Source organism: Pelophylax lessonae (genome assembly GCF_965119305.1).
Source record: "Pelophylax lessonae genome assembly, chromosome: 12".
Taxonomy (NCBI): Eukaryota; Metazoa; Chordata; class Amphibia; order Anura; family Ranidae; genus Pelophylax; species Pelophylax lessonae.
The window spans coordinates 90,153,002-90,173,921 of NC_138779.1; the positions used below are offsets into that span (position 1 = coordinate 90,153,002).

The following is a 20,920-nucleotide window of genomic DNA, read 5'->3' on the forward strand; positions in this document are numbered from 1 at the left end:
TAAAGAAATGACAGATCCCTAAATCTTTTTTTTCTGCACAAGTCCCATCCTACTCCTAAATAGCACATGCAACGTTTTACATTTCCTACACCTCCTGCTGGGGGCTGTTGGGCATTAGATAACAATGATTTAAAGTGGATGTAAACCCATTCTGTAGGCTTGTACCTACAAGTAAGCCTATAATAAGGCTTACCTGTAAGTACTACGGTATGAATATCTCCTGAGCCTTCACAGTTTAGTAGATATTCACACTTCATGCAGCCAATGATGTCACTGGTGCATGCGCTCTGAAGGAACAGTATACCCCTGTCCCTTCAGAGCTTCATGCCGCAGTCCGTGACACTTGTGCGCATGCGTGGGAGTGACGTCACCACAGTGTGGCCAATCAGACGGCCGGAGGACGCGAACCCGGAAGGAAGACCGGGTGAAGAGGGAAGTGTTTGTCAAAACTCATAGCGCAGCGGTGCAGGGCTTCGTTCTAAGATAAATATCTCATAATGTGCTAGTATGTGATGCAAACTAGCACATTATGCCTTTACTTTGCAGGAGGTTTTTTAAAAAATGGCGCGGTTTTCCTAATGAGGGGCATTAGATAACAATGATTTAAAGCGGATGTTGTAAACCCATTCTGTAGGCTTATACCTACAAGTAAGCCTATAATAAGGCTTACCTGTAGGCACTACAGTATGAATATCTCCTAAACCTTCATGGTTTAGGAGATATTCACACTCAATGCAGCCATGGACGGTTACCCGTGCATGCGCCCTGAAGGGCGGTATACCTGTCTCGTCCCTTCAGAGCTCAGTGCGGCGGTCCGTGACTCCACTTCGCATGCGTGGGAGTGACGTCACCGTGGCCAATCAGATGGCCGGAGGAAGCAAACCTGAAAGGAAGACCAGGTGAAGATGGAAGCGTCTGTCAGAGCTCACAGTGTGGCGGTGCAGGGCTCCAATCCAAGATAAGTATTTCATAATGTGCTACTATGTGATGCATACTAGCACATTATGCCTTTACTTTGCAGGTTTTAAAAAAAAAAAAGAAAAAGAAAAATTGGCACGGTTTACTTCCACTTTAAATAATGTATTGGACACTATGAGGCTGATTTACTCAAACTGGAGCACTAAGAATCTGGTACAGCTGTGCATGGTAGCCAATCAGTTTCTAACCTCAGCTTGTTCAATTAGGCTTTGAAAAAGAAAAAAACCTAGAAGCTGATTGGTTTCTATGCAGAACTGCATAAAGATTTTGCAATCAACAGTATTAGTAAATCAACCCCTATATGATGTTCATTAATCTTTATTAAACAAATGGTACTCGGCACCTTGGCTTATTTATTAGGGTGACAAGAGCAGCTCACAGCAACCAATCAGATCTGCTTGGGCACCTAGGTTTCTATGGGTTACTGCATTTTTCATTCTACATCTTCCAGCTGTCCATTCAGCCTGAATGTAGATCTAAAAGGCTGTTGCATATTATAAAAGCCGAAGTCACCTTTTGTCACTGGAAGAAATGACAAATCCCCAAATCTCTTTTTATACAAGTCTCATCCAACTCCTTTGGCTACGTTCACATGTCAGCGTAGCGATCATGGGCAGAATCACTGCGATTCTGCCTGCGACCCGGAAATCATTGCAAATCGCGGGATGCCTGTGCGTTGCCCGTGATTTGCAATAGCACCCCAAACGCTGTGTGATGTTGCCACGATTTCCACTTGCCGAATCGCGGTAACATCGCGCAAAAAAAAAAATCGCAGGACGCATGACGCCCAAAAAAGGTACAAGAGCTTCTTTGGGGCGTCATGCATCCCGCAATTTTTTTTGCGCGATGTTAACGCGATCCTGCCTGCGATCGCTATGCTGACATGTGAACGTAGCCTTAGTCTGAAGTCTCAAAATGCCCAACAAGCAAAATCCCATTCATTTCAATGATCCCTGTTCACATATGAGCCTGAAGCAAAACGCCTGAAGCTCAAAAAAGCACATAAGCTTTTTTTTTTGTAATTACAGGTGTTTTTGTTAGATGTCAATGCCTGCCTCCAGACACCTATAAAAATGCCTGAAAAAAAGCCAGAGAAAACGTCTGAAAAAAGCCTAAGGCTCAGTTCACACTGTGGCGACACGACTCCTTACTACTTCGGGGGCGACTTGTGCATTACCATGCACCACGACTTCGGAGCGACTTGCAGGGACTTCACATAATGGAAGTCTATGCAAGTCGCTCCGAGGTCGCCCCGAAGTAGTACAGGGCCCTTTTTCTAAGCCGGAGCGACTTGTGTCGGTCCTATTAGAACGGGTCCTGTAGCGGTCAATGGACCGCGAGGGAGCGCGACTTGTCAGGCTGACAAGTCGCGCTAGTGTGGACCGGCTCTAAGGCAACGTTCACATCTTGGCGTTGCTAGTTACAGGCATTTTTTAGGCGTTTTCTCAGGCGTTTTTATGGGCGTTTTTGTGCAGGCGTTTTTAGGTTGACTAGTAACCAATGGAAAAAAATAAAAACACCTGTAATCTGCCCAAAAAGAAGCTCGTGTACTTTTTTGAGCGTTGGGCGTTTTGCTTAAAAAGTCAAAACGCTCAGATGTGAACAGGGGCCATTGAAATGAATAGAATTTGTCTTGTTGGGCGTTTTTTGAGCTGATCCTAGAGCAGAAAAACTCCCCAAAAACGCCCCAAAACGTCTACATGTGAACTTAGCCTAAGAAAACACCTGAAAAAACGCCTGAAAAGAGCTCAAAGAAATGCCTGAAAAAGATACACTCAGGTGTGAATGGAGCCTAAATAGCACATGCAATATAGTACTTACATTTCCTACACCTCTTGCCGGGGGCTGAGTGGCATTAGGTAACAATTATTTAAATAATGTATTGGACACTATAGGGGAGATTTACTTAAGCTGGAGCACTCAGAATCTGGTGCAGCTGTGCATGGTAGCCAATCAGCTTCTAACCTCAGCTTGTTCAATTAAGCTTTGACAATAAAACCTGGAAGCTGATTGGCTTCTATGCAGAACTGCATAAGATTTTGCACTCTCCAGTTTTAGTAAATCAACCCCTATATGATGTTCATTAATCTTCATTAAACAAATGGTACTCAGCACTCTGGCTTATTCATTAGTGTGACAAGAGCAGCTCACAGCAACCAATCAGATCTGCTTGGGCTACCTAGGTTTCTATGGGTTACTGCATTTTTCTCTCTGCATCTTCCAGCTGTCCATGCAGCCTGAATGTAGATCTTGAAGGCTGCTGCATATTATAAAAGCAGCACTGCATGCCCTTGATATGCCAAGAAGCAAAAGCATCCTGTATCCATGGCTTTCCCTTAATGAAAATGTAATTAAATGGCTAATATGTATCCCATCTGTTACTTGTATTGCATAAGTGTCTCCTCTCCCTCTGCACCCAGAGCAGTGCCCAGGTACACCATGGCACCAGGGAGGTGGTGGGCTTGGTGTGTGTATGATGGGGGTGGGGGTTAGCTGTCTCTTTCCCGACTTGTGCTTTCTAAGAGGGGGCTGTCCAGATCCTTGCTATTCACCTAAAACAATGGATGATGCTATTAGCATATTCTAGTAGGTGGAAGCCCAGTGGCGTACTGCATGGTGCAGAATATCAATTGTGGCTGCAATGTCACTGAAAGGGAACAGGGCGTGCAAGATGCTCCAACACATCACATTCAGCCACCTCTCTAGAGGGGACACCAGGCTCAGCTTCCCCCCCACTTCCGCTCTGCTGTCTCCAGCCTCGTCTATAGACCCCACTTGTGCATTTTAGGATTCCCCCCCCCCTCCTCCTCCTCCTTCCCCTTGTGTTGGTTTAATGATGGGGGAGAGACGATTAGGAAGTGATCAGCTGTCATGACGCCAATGGAGAAGGCTGCCCTCCTGCCTTGCCACTTCTGCTGGGCTCCTCTATAGAGATCACATCGAGTTTTGCAGGAGAAAAAAAAAAAAAGATCCTTCAGTGATTGACTTCTCCTTTTTTGGATGCTGGATCAATGAGCGTTTGATGCAGAGAGAAGGGGTGTCTGCCTGGATGGCATTGTGACAGTCCTAAAATTTACCAGGGAGGGATTGCTTTTTTTTTATTTTTGACTGGTGGGGGAGAAGAAGAAGAAGAAGAAGAAAAAGGGTGATCAAGATTGATTCGACCCCCAATACTCCAAGAAGAAGAAGAGGAGGGGGGTGGCTGTTAATCCTTTAAAGAGCAATACAGTACTACACCAACATGATCCTGCCTGTGTTCATCTCTCTGTAACTGGATTCTTTTAGGTCTTGCTTCAACATCAAGGATTGCAGCTTTTTTTTTTATTGCTTTTTTTTTTTTTGGGGTGGGGGGTGGGGGAGGTGGAGGGACTAAAAGGGGGGGGGGGGAGATGACCAGTTCTGACCTTTGCGGAGAAGAGGGAGGAAAGAGAAGAAGAGTACCTGCTATTTTGGGGGCAACAGACACCACCTTGTCAATTCCATCTATATGCACATGAGCGCTAACACCATGATCTTCATGGTACTGGGGGCGTCTGTTGTTATGGTAAGCCACACTCTTCATCACTTGGCTCATTGACATGTTGATGGATTCTTTGTAGCAATGTCATATTGGCTTGATGTCTATGTGAGTGTGTGTGTGTGTGAGTGTGTGTGTTGTGTTGTGTTGTGTGTGTGTTGTGTGTCCTTTGCAAGAAGTGGCAGCGTTGTGATGACTGCTCCAGCAATTTTTTTAGCCAGCAAACTAGAGTCAATGTTTTATTCCATCCAGAGTTGACCAGATGCCTTGGTTATGGGCTCTTACAGGCAATAGCTTGCTTGATGGACATGAACGCTCTTTTGGACCGATTTCACAATTATATCTTACCGCATTTAAGAGGGGAAGATCGGGTTTGTCACTGCAACTGTGGAAGGTAAGTCCCCCCCCGACCCCCCCATTCCCCTCTTCCCTCTCCTCCTCCTTGATTGCATTTTGATCTGTCTTTGACTGCATCTGATAACACTGAGGATTGCCTGCTCTGCGCTGGCCAGCTATGGGCGATTCAGCACCCTGGACAGCTCAGGCTCTCCTCTCTATAGGACGTTGCTTGTGTTTCTGTTATTCAGTCTTGTCTAGATTTTGAAGGCTCCTCACTCTCACCCCAGCAACCTTCCTTGCATGGTCACAACTGCAATTCAAAACAAGATTTCCCAGCAGGCAAGCGCAGGATAGGGGGGAACCCCCCCCCCCCCCCCCCATGGAGAAAAATAAATTCTGAACAAAATGAAAAAAAAAAAAAAATCCTATTTATATTTTTCCAAAGCACAGTCTATGTATATAACGTACGCAACATACTGTAACCCAATCAGATTTCAGCGGACTGTTGTAGACACAAAGGAAGATGAATTCTGATTGGCCGCTGTGTGCTATTGTTCTTTGCATGTTGCTCTTTGCCATATTAAATAATGTCTGCAGTATGTGCATGCTGTTTATATACATAGGATATTCATTTTTGGTTTGGCAAAAGAAACTTGGAATACCCCCCCCCCCCCCCCTCCTGGATATTCTGCGCTTGCCTGAGTCTACTATCTTCTGATGTGAGTTTGAGGCCTGCAAAAACACTAATGATTAATATTGTGCTGTATTATTGACCCCCTACTTTGCATGGACTTTATGTTAAATGCATTGCAATACTAAATGCCTTGGCTTATCATGATAGGGATCAAGGGGTTACCAAAGTCTGTAAAGCAAACTATAAAGCTTACAAGTTTTTTTTTCTATTTTGGGAGAAAATGGTAAATACTGCAGATGTAATATATATTTTGCATGCAAGAGTTTAGAATGATCCCTTTTTTGTGTTAGTGATTTCGCACGTTAGGGTTAGGCTCATTAAACAGGGATGCAAAACTTAGATGCGAGGTACGGGGCAGTTTAAAATCCATCTGCAGCGGAAACCATTGATGCACTATAGAGCAATCCGCTATAGAGCCAACCCAACACCCAACTAAGCAAGGGATACCCACCATTAGAACTTTAAGGAGTCTATTACAAAGTGTTTCACTCAACTTTTACCCAGGATTCACTCAGTTTTCCAGGTAGATTCCATGTGTGAATCCCAGGTGAAGGTTGTTGGAAAACATTTATAAATAGACCTCTTGTGTTTAAAGGGAGAGTATGCTGTATTTTATGTAATAATGCTAAAAGGACATAAATAGGGGGGGGGGGGGGGGACCGAAACTGACATGTACAAGCTCCAGTGTTGTCATCCCATTTTAGTGAGTAACCAACTGAGATCAATTATGTGTATATTAGGTGACCTGACACCTCACTGGCCACATGCTTGGTCTAGGTGGCTCTCCAAGTAGGATGATAGATCTGGAGCCTAGACCTTTAAAAACTATGGAAACTTCAATGTTTCTGTCCTGACATGTTCACTCTAAAGTCATTTTTCATGTGACTTTCCAATTCTAACATACTTGCTTGCATAGTATAAATTTACTATCACCTCCTCTCCCATTTTGATAGCACAGGAGTCACACACACTTTTAATAAATTATCCTACTATTGGGTGCCTGTAAGGCACTTCACGACATTAATTTTCTGATCAGCACCTGCTGAAAAAAAAATAGCAAAGATATACTAAGTGCAATCATTGCAACCATCCCCCAGACTGATATACTTGCAGTAGGAGAGGGGAACAGAAAGACACAACCATTGTGCAGCATTGCTAAGCAGGGGGAAGTACCTGCTCATGTTATGAGCAAATATGGATGCCCTCATATATATATATATATATATATATATATATATATATATATATATATATATATATATAGTTGCAAACTATATAGGGAAATACAGTTTTTAAAGCATACACGCATATTGATACTTACATATTACATACTTACATATATACACTTTTATTTTTTTTACATTTCATTTTAAAGACTATAGTTTTTATTTAAAGCAGAGCTAGACAGAAAGTGGATTAAGGGCTGCAGCTTGTCCATTGTACTGCATACTAAAAGCCAGATGCTACATAATAATTACATACCCAACTTTTAAAGTGGGGTCCTATGGAGTCCAGCTGACCACTGTCTTCACTTCTGCTTTGTCACCACAAATTAGAGGCTCTGATTGGTCGCATCTTCTAATTCAGCCAATTAATGCCTCTGCCTTGGACAAAACCATGGCAAATGTATGGGTGTGAAGAAAGTGCCCAACCGAACTCTGTGGGACTTTACTCCAGAATATAGGTAAGTATTGGTTGAGTTTATAGGGAAGAATAGGGAAGCTATAGACTATTTTAGAGCTTTACCTTACATCAGACAAACAGATTTAAACCTGAACTGGAGAATGACAGTACAAGAATGAAACTATAAATCTTATTGGTTGACTTCAGAAAATACAGATCGTTCTTATGAAGTACATATAGTATTAATAATAATAATACTAATAATAATAATTTAGTGCCACAGTTGGCCTGTCATTGACATCCCAAACGTAGTCTATTTCAAAGTTTTTATTATGTAACTCTATTGGCTGTTCAGCATGTATCATGATTTCACAAGAGATGTTGAATAGCATGCTGGATTTACTCACTGTCAGATACATTTAATATGGGTGCTTTTCAGAAAGTGATAACTTTATTATTTTGCAATTACTTTTTTTGTCAGTAAATTTTGTCTGGCCTTGTTCATAGCACAGTCATGCAGTTGGCTGGTTACCTTTATTCAGTTTTTTCAATCACTGAAAAGTCAGGTCTGTATTTTTTTTAGTGAAGAGGTCAAATACTAGTGCTTTGCCTCTGTTTTACTTGGATGACGTCTCACATCCCATTTCCGTCTGATTCACAAAAACTGGGTCTATTGCCATAGCAGTATATATATATAGACTCCTTCTTTTTATAGCAAACTAAAAAAAGGTTTGGTTATTTTGGGTAACACCTCCATTATGCTCCAGTTTACATAAATGAGGTCTATCCTTTATTTGTATGCCATTCATATGTACCGCTGAGCATAGTTACAGCTGCGTTTAAAAATAAAAACATGAATAGAACAGGCACATTGTATTAATTTGAATAGGCTACCAACATCCCACAACACAGCCAAATGAGACATCAGCCATCTTTTCTATGAGAGTGCACCACAACATATGATGTGTGTTGCAGTATCTTGCAGTGCAGTGTATGTACATATGTTTCAGTATGTTAGGGTGCTGCTCAATTTGAATAGCACTGCAGCCATGTACAGCAGTAACATGCATAACAAATATATATATATATATATATATATATTAGTGCTGTCAAAATTAGCGCGTTAATAACGCATTAACTCAGATTCATTTTAACGGCGATAATTTTTTTAACGCGCGATTAATGCAGCGCGCATCACCTGTTTGCTGTTTGACCCGTGGCCTACGACGTCCAGACGAAGCTACGCAAGTTAGCCTGGCGGCACACCCCCTCATCGCTCCAAGCAAGCATCGGACGCCAGGAACCACGAGGAAGAGCGGAGACTGATGACAGCACGAGAGCGGACAGCGGAAGCAGACGCACTGACCTACAGATCGGCAGAAAGGTACATAATAAAGCATTCACCACACAGGGGTGAAGAAATGGCTTTTAGCCATCGGAGCACTGTTTCCACTTATATGCGGTACTGAACCGACGTTTATATAATAACGGCAATACAGCCATATTCTGCTGTCCCAACCAAGGAAATCTTGAGCGGTAGTTCTTACAGCCCTGCTTTCAATACTTAGATAAAACCACCCCTAAACGATTTCCTCGGAGCAACTCAATAAGAACAACTGCCCATACACAGTCACCAGTTAAAATCGACGACCGATTGCCCAAAAGGAGCCCCTTCAAGAACATTTACGGCTATTAAAGCATGTTGTGATTAATATATGTATATCACTTGAAGTATATGCCGGCCGGTTATCTGTCACTCCCATGTTGATTAATGTATTCAAAACTTGAAAAGTATTAATTTAAGGTACATTTAGAACTGATACAAATGTGCGATTAATCGCGAGTTAACTCATGACAATCATGCGATTAATCGCGATTAAATATTTTAATCGATTGACAGCCCTAATATATATATATACAGTATATAATTGTGTAATAAAATGGAATGACACAGGGAAAAAGTATTGAACATGTTAACTGAAATGTATTTAATACTACATACAAAAACCTTTGTTGGTAATGACAGCTTCAAGACGCCTCCTGTATGGAGAAGCTAGTCGCATGCATTGCTCAGGTGCGATTTTGGTCCATTGTTCCACATAAACAGTCTTCAAATCTTGAAGGTTCCGTGGGTCTCTTCTATGAACTCCGATCTTTAGTTCTTTCCATAGATTTTCTATTCAAGTCAGGTGTCTGGCTGGGCCATTCTAGCAGCTTTGTGTTTGGGATCATTGTCTTGTTGAAATGTCCACCCTCATTTCATCTTCATCATCCTGGTAGATGGCAGCAGAATTTTTTCAAGAATGATACATTTTTCCATTCATCTTCCTTCAAGTATATGAAGTTTGCCAGTACCGAATGCTGAAAAACATCCCCACACCATTATGTTTCAACCTCCAAACTAGACCGTTGGTGTGGTGTTTTTGGGGTGATGTGCAGTGCCATTTGATCTCCAAAATGGAATGTTGTCTCCTCTGGTCTCATCTGACCAAACTATATTCTCCCAGTATTTCACAGGCTTGTCTAAATGTTGTGCAGCAAACTTTAAACGAGCTTCAACATGGTTTTTCTTCATCAGTGGAGTCTTGGATGGTGAGTGTTCATACAGACCATGGCGATTGAGTGCATTACTTATTGCTTTCTTTAAAACAATTGTACCTGCTAATTCCAGGCCTTTCTGAAGCTCTCCACAAGTGGTCCTTGACTCTTGGACAACTCTTCTGATAATACTTTTCACCTTGTCAGAAATCTTGCGAGAAGCACCTGGTCGTGAACAGTTTTTGGTGAAATTATGTTCTTTCCACTTCCGGATTATGGCCCCAACAGTGCTCACTGAAACATTCAGAAGTTCCAATGCCATCAGTATGTTTTCCAACAATAAGGTTGTGAAGGTCTTAAGAGGGCTCTTTGCTTTTACCCATCATGAGATGTTTCTTGTGTGACACCTTGGTAATGAGACACCGTTTTATAGGCCATCAGTTAAGACGAAACCAGCTGATATTAATTTGTACTGACAAGGGGCAGGATTGCTTTCTAACTACTGACAGATTTCAGATGGTGTCTTGGCTTTAATTGCCTTTTTGCTCCACTGTTTCTTCATGTGTTCAATATTTTTTGTGTTATTCCATTTTATTACATATAACCTAATTTCTTAAATTATTTGTTTTTGGTTTCTTTGTATTTATGGATTACATGGGTTGTTGCTGACATGTGGTGAAATAGGAATAGATTCAACTAGAAAAATGGTGACGTGTTCAATACTTTATTTTACCCACTATATATATATATATATATATATATATATATATATATATACAGTATATATATATATATATATATATATATATATATATATATTATCTCACAAAAGTGAGTACACCCCTCCCATTTTTGTAAATATTTTATTATACCTTTTCATGTGACAACACTGAAGAAATGAAACTTTGCTACAATGTAACTTAGTGAGTGTACAGCTTGTATGACAGTGTAAATTTGCTGTCCTCTCAAAATTACTCAACACACAGCCAATAATATCTAAACCGCTGGCAACAAAAGTGAGTACACCCCTAAGTGGAAATGTCCAAATTGGGTCCAAAGTGTCAATATTTTGTGTGGCCATCATTATTTTCCAGCACTGCCATAACCCTTTTGGGCATGGAGTTCACCAGAGCTTCACAGGTTGCCACTGGAGTCCTCTTTCACTCCTCCATGACGACATCACTGAGCTGGTGGATGTTAGAGACCTTGCACTCCTCCACCTTCTGTTTGAGGATGCTCCACAGATGCTCAAAAGAGTTTAGTTCTGGAGACATGCTTTGCCAGATTATCACCTTTATCCTCAGCTTCTTTAGCAAGGCAGTGGTTTTCTTTGAGGTTTGTTTGGGGTCGTTATCATGTTGGAATACTTCCCTGCAGCCCAATCTCTGAAGGGAGGGGATCATGCTCTGCTTCAGTATGCCACAGTACATATTGGCATTCATGATTTCCTCAATGAACTGTAGCTCCCCAGTGCCGGCAGTCCCAGACCATGACCCACCCACCACCATGCTTTACTGTAGGCAAGAAACATTTGTCTTTGTATTCCTCACTTGGTTGCCGCCACACATGCTTGACACCATCTGAACCAAATAAGTTATTCTTGGTCTCATCAGACCACAGGACATGGTTCTAGTAATCCATGTCCTTAGTCTGCTTGTCTTCAGCAAACTATTTCCGGGCTTTCTTGTGCATCATCTTTAGAAGAGGCTTCCTTCTGGGACGACAGCCATGCAGACCAATTTGATGCAGTGTGCGGTGTATGGTCTGAGCCCTGACAGGCTGACCCCCCACCCCTTCAAGCTCTTGCTGAATGCTGGCAGCACTCATACGTCTATTTCCAAAAGACAACCTCTGGATATGACGCTGAGCATGTGCACTCGCTGCTTTGGTCGACCATGGCGAGGCCTGTTCTGAGTGGAACCTGTCCTGTTAAACTGCTGTATGGTCTTGGCCACCGTGCTGCAGCTCAGTTTCAGGGTCTTGGCAAACTTCTTATAGCCTAGGCCATTTTTATGTAGAGCAACAAATTCTTTTTTCAGATCCTCAGAGAGTTCTTCGCCATGAGGTGCCATGTTGAACTTCCAGTGACCAGTATGAGAGAGTGACAACAAATTTAACACACCTGTTCCCCATTCACACCTGAGACCTTGTAACACTAACAAGTCACATCACACTGGGGAGGGAAAATGGCTAATTTGGCTAAAAGGGGTGTACTCACTTTTGTTTCCAGATTAATGGCTGCGTGTTGAGTTATTTTGAGAGGACAGCAAATTTACACTTTACACTGTCATACAAGCTGTACACTCACTACTTTACATTGTAACAAAGTGTCATTCCTCAGTGTTGTCACATGAAAAGATATAATAAAATATTTACAAAAATGTGAGAGGTGTACTCACTTTTGTGAGATACTGTATATATATATATATACATACACACATATATATATATATATATATATATATATATATATATATATACACACACACTGAACAAAATTATAAACACAACACTTTTGTTTTTGGCCCCATTTTTCATGAGCTGAACTCAAAGATCTAAGACTTTTTCTAGGTACACAGAAGGCCTATTTCTCTCAAATATTGTTCACAAATCTGTCTAAATCTGTGTTAGTGAGCACTTCTCCTTTGCTGAGATAATCCATCCACCTCACAGGTGTGGCATATCAAGATGTGGACTAGACAGCATGATTATTGCACAGGTGCTGGCCACAATAAAAGGCCACTATAAAATGTGCAGTTTTACTCTATTGGGGGTCCGGGGGGGGGGGGGGGTGTCCGAAAACCAGTCAGTATCTGGTGTGACCACCATTTGCCTCATGCACTGCAACATATCTCCTTTGCATAGAGTTGATTAGGTTGTTGATTGTGGAATGTTGGTCCACTCCTCTTCAATGGCTGTGCGAAGTTGCTGGATATTGGCAGGACTTGGAACACGCTGTCCTATACGCAGGATCCAGATCATCCCAAACATGCTTAATGGGTGACATGTCCGGTGATTATGCTGGCCATGTAAGAGCTGGGATGTTTTCAGCTTCCAGGAATTGTGTACAGATCCTTGCAACATGGGGCCTTACATTATCATGCTGCAACATGAGGTGATGGTCATGGATGAATGGTACAACAATGGGCCTAAGGATCTCGTCACCGTATCTCTGTGCATTCAAAATGCCATCAATAAAATGCACCTGTGTTAATTGTCCATAACATAGGCCTGCCCATACTATAACCCCACCTCCACCATGGGCCACTCGATCCACAATGTTAGCATCAGCAAACCACTCACCCAGACGACGCTATACATGCTGTCTTCCATCTGCTCTGTACAGTGAAAACCGGGATTCATCCATGAAGAGAACACCTCTCCAAAGTGCCAGACGCCATGGAATATGAGCATTTGCCCACTCAAGTCAGTTACAATGATGAACTGCAGTCAGGTCGAGACCCGGATGAGGACAACGAGCATGCAGATGAGCTTCCCTGAGATATTCTGACATTTTGTGCAGGATATCTTTGGTTATGCAAACCGATTGTTGCAGCAGTTGTCCGGGTGGCTGGTCTCAGACGATCTTGGAGATGAAGATGCTGGATGTGGGGGTCCAAGGCTGGTGTGGTTACACGTGGTCTGCGGTTGTGAGGCCGGTTGGATGCACTGCCAAATTCTCTGAAACACCTTTGGAGACAGATTATGGTAGAGAAATGAACATTCAATTCACAGGCAACCTCTCTGGTGGACATTCCTACAGTCAGCATGCCAATTGCACGCTCCCTCAAAACTTGTGACATCTGCGGCATTGTGCTGTGTGATAAAACTGCACATTTTTAAAATGGTCTTTTATTGTGACCAGCCTAAGGCACACCTGTGCAATAATCATTCTGTCTAATCAGCATCTTAATATGCCACACCTGTGAGGTGGATGGATTATCTTGGCAAAGGAGAAGTCTCACTAACACAGATTTAGACAGATTTGTGAACAATATTTGAGAGAAATAGGCCTTTTGTGTACATAGAAAAAGTCTTAGATCTTTGAGTTCAGCTCATTAAAAATGGGGGTAAAAACCAAAGTGTTGCGTTTATAATTTTGTTCAATATATATATATATATATATACATACATACAGTATATATAGTGGGTATGGAAAAGAATCAGCCCCCTTTAAAATAATCACATTTTGTTGCTTTGCAGCCTGAAATGCTGACAGACACAGTTTTTATTTTATCCAGCTATATTTACTAGTGCAACTTAATCCAAATGAAAGTTATAACATCCAAGATATAACACCTAAGTGAAAGATATAACATCAACATGTCAAAAATACAGAATCACTGAGTTGGAAAAAGGATAACCCCCTTGTCAGTATTTTGTTGAACCACTTTTGGCTTTAATTAGCCTTTAATCTGTTGGGACCTGTCTCTACTAACTTTGCACATCTAGACTTTGCAATATTTGCAAACTCTTCTTTACAGGACTGCTCAAGTTCAGTTAAATTTGATAGTGGACTGCAGTCTTCAAGTCATTCCACAGATTTTCAATAGGGTTTGAGTCTGGGCTCTGACTAGGCCATGCAAGGACATTCACCCTTTTTTCCTTCAAGATTAAATGGAGAAAATAGTGGTCCTAGAGGGATGTAGCAAAAGCAAACCAAACAATGATGATCACAAAATTATATATGTAGTAATATTAGAAGTCCATAGTTCATAAGTCCATAATGTAAACTTAACTGTGGTTAGCACCAGCAGCAGCACCCTTAGAGCAAAGCAGGCAACTCTGTAGGTATAAAAAGGGAACATAAAGGGGCGCCACACTAAGTGCAGTATTTTTAAAAATCTGATTTCTTAAAAGCAAGACAAATGGCAACTCGCATCTTTGTAGATAAATAAAGCATATATAGGATCCTTATGGTCAGTCATCGGGCTCTCCTCAGTGGTCCTGGTGGGATGGCGGCATTGAGTGATGAAGCTGCTGGAAGGCAGTAGGAAGTGGCCAATGGCTGCATGAACCAGGGTGGAACACAAGATAGCGTCGGACCAGATGTGACATCACTACGGTGTTCCCTTTCTTTACCTTATTCTACTTCAACCACTGTGTGGTCATTTTTGCTGTGTGCTTTGAGTCATTGTCATGTTGAAGGTAAAGCTTCTTCCCATTGACAACTTTCTGTCAGAGGGCAGCAGGTTTTCCTCAAGAATTTGATGGTATTTTGCCCCATCCATTTTTCCTTCTATCCTGACAAGAGCTCCAGTCCCTGCTGCAGATAAACACCCCCAAAAAAGGATATTACCACCCCCATACTTTGCTGTAGGAATGGTGTTATTTGGATGGTGAACAAGCAAAAAATTGGGGGAGCAAGCCCTGAACATGTATATCTAAAGCCGGTGCAGCTATGGACCAAGCAACATGTATATTTAAAAAAAAAAGCGCACACATGCAAAAGAAATGACTATCAAATATGGAGACAATCCATATTAAATCCCCATTTTTATTTATGGATTGTCTCCATATTTGATAGTCATTTCTTTTGCATGTGTGCGCTATTCTTTTTAATATTATTTGGATGGTGAGCTGTATTGGATTTCTGCCAGACATTGTTTGGTGTTGAGGCCAAATAATTCAATTTTAATCTCATCTGACCATAACTCCTTTTTCCTTGTGGTCTCAGAATCTCCAAGGTGCGTTTTGGCAAAGCTCAGTTATGACTGCATGTGGCCTTTCCTGAGGAGTGGCTTTTTTCTTGCAACCCTCCCATACAAGCCATATTTGTGGAGAATTTGTGATATTGTTGTCACATGCACACAGTGACCACTCTTTGTCATAAATTCCTGCAACTGCTTCAGAGTTGCTTTAGGCCTCTTGGTAGCCTCTCCTCCTGCCTTTTTCATCCAGCTTGGAGTCACATCCTGACCCAAGGAGGGTCTGTGTTGTACCAAATACCTTCCACATAATAGTGCAAATAAAAGAAAAATGTCAGCGTCTAATAATCAACAGAAAAGCAGCTTGCAAACAGTGTGAACATACAAACACCAGTGAATACAAATAATAAAGGTTGCAGCCCTAGGTAAGTGATAAAATATGATGTAATATATGTAAAATTCAGTCCATCAATAACTTAAAAAGTCCAAAGGCAGCAAAACCATACGCATAGAAATATTCTGAATCCATGTAATTCAAACCGACACCATTAACCACTTAAGCCCTGGAGGATTTGGCTGCTAAAGGACCAGGGGTTTTTTTGCGATTTTTTACTGCGTGACTTTAACGGACAATTGCGCGGTCGTGCGACGCTGTACCTAAACGAATTTGACGTCCTTTTTTTCCCACAAACAGAGCTTTCTTTTGGTGGTATTTGATCACCTGTGCGATTTTTTGATCACGCGCTATAAACAAAAAAAGAGCGTAAATTTTGCAAAAATAACAATATTTTTCACATTTTTTTATATGAAATTCCCCAAAAAAAAAAGTAAAAATCAAAATTTTTTAACATTTTTCGGCCAATTTGTTTTATGCTACCTATGTTTGGTAAAAAAAATCGCAAAAAGCGTATTTTGATTGGTTTGCGCAAAAGTTATCGCGTTTACTAACAAAGAGAAAGATTTTTGTCATTTTTGGTGTTTTTTTTTTTAACGCGTAATGGCGGCGATCTGCGATTTTTTTTTCGGTACTGCGACATTGCGGCGGACAGATCGGACCCTTGACTGACATTTTTGACACTTTTGGGGTTACCAGTGACATTACTGCAGTAATCAGTGCTATACATATGCACTGTTACTGCAAAAATGACACTGGCAGGGAAGGGGTTAACTTTATTGGGAAGGGAGGGGTTAAGTGTGTCCTAGGGGCGTGCTTTCTACTGTGTAGGGACATGGCTATTGGTGTAAAAGCAAAGATCAACCGTTCTACATAGTAGAACGGTCAGATCTTTACTTTTACACAGGGAGAACTGACAGGCAGCTTGTTTACACAAGCTGCTCTGTCTTTCTCCCTTCACAGGAGCGATCGTAGTGTGGCCGGCGGACATCGAGTCCGCCGGTCACACGCACTGACTTGCCTGTGAACGAGCCGCGGCGGGCGCGCGCCTCGGCGGGCGCGCGCCCGCTCGCTATAGGCTCGCAAGTCAGTGACAGGCGAGTGACGTACCGATACGTCACTCTGCCTGGCCGGGGCTGACCGCCGCAGTATATAGTCGTGCGGCGGTCGGCAACCGGTTAAAGATCCTCCACCAAAGTAAAAAGTGAAAACTCACCAGACCCATACGCTGTCATGTCAAGACAGCTACTGCGTGTTTAATGAAGCCAAAGAGATGTCAGGCGGGGAATGATCTTCCTATCCCCCCAAAGCATAGAGTTTCCTCAGATGTTGAATCCGAAAAAACGATATATTGAATTACCAAGCAAAAAAGAGAGAGGCAATCTCCTCATAGTGTAGTATTTATTCAAAAATAGAGCTAAAACAATATCCGATATAAAACAAATAAAGATCCATACAGTGCAATGGCATATAAAGCACTTACATAGAAAGCCACCAGACTTGGATTAAGAAAGGTGGCTTATGGACCTCTGGCATATAATCCTGCTCTACGGCCGTTTCGCGCCACGCGCTTCTTTAGGAGCATGCTTAATAATAGACTTCACTGTGCTTCTAGGCATTAATAAAGTCTGTGAAATGTTTTTGTATCCATCACCTGACTTGTGCCTGTCCACATCTTTATCCCTGAGATCCAGGTGACAGGGCCTTGCCACCCATAGTTGATTGTTTGCCTCAGTTGCACTACCAGGGACTGAAATGCTCTAGGAAAGCTCTTTTCATGCTAAGCTAATCAAAATGACCACAGCTGATTACAGTTGACAGTTGAAAGTCAAATGGCTTTGAGTGTCATTAAGAAGGGGATTAGCTACACCTGAATGATTTTACAAGTCATTTTTAGGAGGTGGTGATCCTTTTTCTAACTCTGTTTTTGAATCTTTCATTTTTTTCTGACACGTTGGTGTTATATCTTTCATTTGGATGATGAGTAAACACAGATGGATAAAACAATAACTGTGTTTGTCTTCATTTCAGGCTGCAAAGCAAAAAAATGTAATTATTTTAAAGGGGGTGATTCTTTTCTATACCAACTGAGTATATATACTGTATACATATATATATATATATATATATATATATATATATATATATATTATAATAAACTATTCACAGCACTTAATTTTTTCCACATTTTGTTAAGTCACAGCCTTATTCCAAAACTGATTAAAGTCATTATTTTCCTTAAAATTCTACAAACAATACTCCATAATGACAAATGACAACATGAAAGAAGTTTGTTTGAAATCTTTGCAAATGTATTAAAAAATAAAAATGTAAAAAAAAAAAAAAAAACACATGTACATAAGTATTCACAGCCTTTGCTCAATACTTTATTGAAGCACTTTTGGCACCAATTACAGCCTCAAGTGTTTTTGAGTATGATGCAACAAGCTTGGCACACCTATTTTTGGGCAGTTTCTCCCTTTATTCTTTGCTAGACCTCTCAAGCTCCATCAGGTTGGATAGGGACAGTTAGTGTACAGCTATTTTCAGATCTCTCCAGAGATGTTCAATCGGGTTCAAGTCTGGGCTCTGGCTGGGCCACTCACGGACATTCACAGAGTTGTCCCGTAGCCACTTCTTTGTTATCTTGGCTGTGTGCTTAGGGTCATTGTCCTGTTGGAAGATGAACCTTCACCCCAGTCTGAGGTATAGAAGATGCTGTGGAACAGGTTTTCATCAAGGATGTCTCTGTACATTGCTGCATTCATCTTTCCCTCAATACTGACTAGTCTCACAGTTCCTTCTGCTGAAAAACATCCCCACAGCATGGGGCTGCCACCACCATGCTTTACTGCAGGGATGGTATCGGTCAGGTAATGAGCGGTGCCTGGTTTCCTCCAGACATGATGCTTGCTATTCAGGCCAAAGACTTCGATCTTTGTTTCATCAGACCAGAGAATTTTGTTTCTCATGGTCTGAGAGTCCTTCAGGTGCAGGGCCGATGCTAGACTATTTTACGCCCTAGGCAAGACCAGCTACTTGCGCACCCCCCAAAAAAAAAAAAGGGAAGGGATTAAAAACTCCTCTATGTCATACCCAGTGACCCTGATCCATGTCACACTTGAGGACCCTGATGTTCCTCCATGTCACACTTGGGGACCCCAATCCCCCATAGCACACCCAGGGACCCCAAATCCTCATGGCACACCTGGTGACCCCAAACCCCTGTTACACCCTGTGACCCCTATCCCCCATGTCACACCTGGTGACTCCGATTACCCATGGTACACCTGGTGACCCCGATTCCCTTTCATACCAGGGATGCTCCATATAACACCCAGGGACCCCGATCCCCTGTTCTGGGGACACTCACTGGGGGGTATGAAGAGAGTGGCCCACACTCTGCCCTCCTTCACAGTGAGCCTGCTGATTCCTTCTCCCAGGATGCTCCTCTCCTGGACCACAGTGCTCACCACAGCCCCAACCGGCTCCTGGTGGAGGTAAGAGCAGCAGGTCAGAGAGCTCCGCATGTCCTTCATCACCAACCTCCTCAGACCATTCTGGTGCCTCATTGCTTCTGCCCGAGTAAAGCTTCCACCCTCCAGTGCTGAGCTTCGGCTCAGGTTCAGCTCTCCTCTGCTCCCTGCTTAATACCAACCCAGGGAAATGAACGGCTGCCTACCAGCTCAGTGCAGAGAGTCACTTCCTGCCCGGGGTTAAGGCCACTCAGCTCCAGCCGAAGAGGATCATCATGCAGGCAGCACTCTGGTGGGCTCCCTTCCTGCCTCTTGGGTCCCCTCCAACAGTGGTGGAAAGCCAGGGCCTGGTAGTTCTGTCACTGCCCGAGACACCTGGCATCTTCCTCTGTCCCTTCTTCCTCCTCCACCGCCACCCCTCAGCTCACAATAATATTCATGATGGAGAGAGAGTGCCGACTCCTGGCTGCACCCTTAGGTGGCAATGCGCCCTAGGCGGCTGCCTAGTTTGCCTAGTGGAAGCACCGGCCCTGTTCAGGTGCTTTATGTCAAACTCCAGACGGGCTGTCATGTGACTTTTACTGAGGAGTGGCCACCCTCTTGCCACTCTATCATACAGGCTTGATGGTTGTTCTTCTGGAAGGTTCTCCTCTCTCCACAGAGAAACATTGGAGCTCTGTCAGAGTGACCATCGGGTTCTTGGTCACCTCCCTGACTAAGGCCCTTCTCCCCCGATTGCTTAGTTTGGCTGGGTGGCCCGCTCTAGGAAGAGCCCTGGTGGTTCCAAACTACTTACATTTACAGAGGATAGAGGCCACTGTGCTCATTGGGACCTTCAATGTTGCAGACATTTTTCTGTACCCTTCCCCAGATCTGTGCCCTGATACAATCGTGTCTCGGAGCTCCTTGGACTTCATGGCTTGGTTTGTGCTCTGACAATTACTGTTAACTGTGGGACCTTATATTGACAGGTGTGTGCCTTTCCAAATCATGTCTAGTCAACTGAATTTACCACAGGTGGACACCAGTCAAGCTGTAGAAACATCTCAAGGCTGATCAGTGGAAACAGGATGTACCTGAGCTAAATTGTGAGTGTCATAGCAAAGGCTGTGAATACTTATGTACATGTGATTTTCTAGTTTTTTTATTTTTAATAAATTTGTAAAGATTTCAAACAAACTTATTTTAAGTTGTCATTATGGAGTATTGTTTGTAGAATTGTGAGGAAAATAATGAAATTAATCCATTTTGGAATAAAGCTGTACCATAACAAAATGTGGAAAAAGTGAAGTGCTGCGAATACTTTCAGGATTCACTATATATATATATATATATATATATATATATATATATATATATATATATATATATATATATATATATATATATATATATATATATATATCCATACATATATATATATATATATCCATATATATACTGTATATATATATATATATATATATATATATATATATATATATATATACTGTATATATATATATATATATATATATATATATACAGTATATATATATATATATATATATACAGTATATGTGTATATATATATATATATATATATATATATATATATATACATATATATATATATATATATATAGGGTTTTCACTCCTGCGCCCTGTATTCTGTGTGATCTGCACCTCAGAGCACTATGCAGTGCATGCTACAGAGCACTACACAATGCACAC

The 20,920-nt window shown here is 41.9% G+C and overlaps 1 protein-coding gene across 2 annotated transcripts in view; it reads left to right on the plus strand.

Annotated features, from left to right (window-relative positions):
- Positions 1-4,326: 4,326 nt before the first annotated feature.
- The window catches only part of TMEM240 (transmembrane protein 240), a 146,872-nt gene continuing 130,278 nt past the window's right edge, over positions 4,327-20,920 (plus strand). The window contains exons 1-2 of one of the 2 annotated variants that reach the window (XM_082274201.1): positions 4,327-4,522; positions 4,783-4,889. In XM_082274201.1, the coding sequence (XP_082130327.1) occupies positions 4,466-4,522; positions 4,783-4,889 (164 nt within the window). In that variant the 5' untranslated portion in view covers positions 4,327-4,465. Of the gene's footprint in view, positions 4,523-4,747; positions 4,890-20,920 lie in introns of both variants that reach the window. The other variant, XM_082274202.1, reaches the window with a different exon arrangement.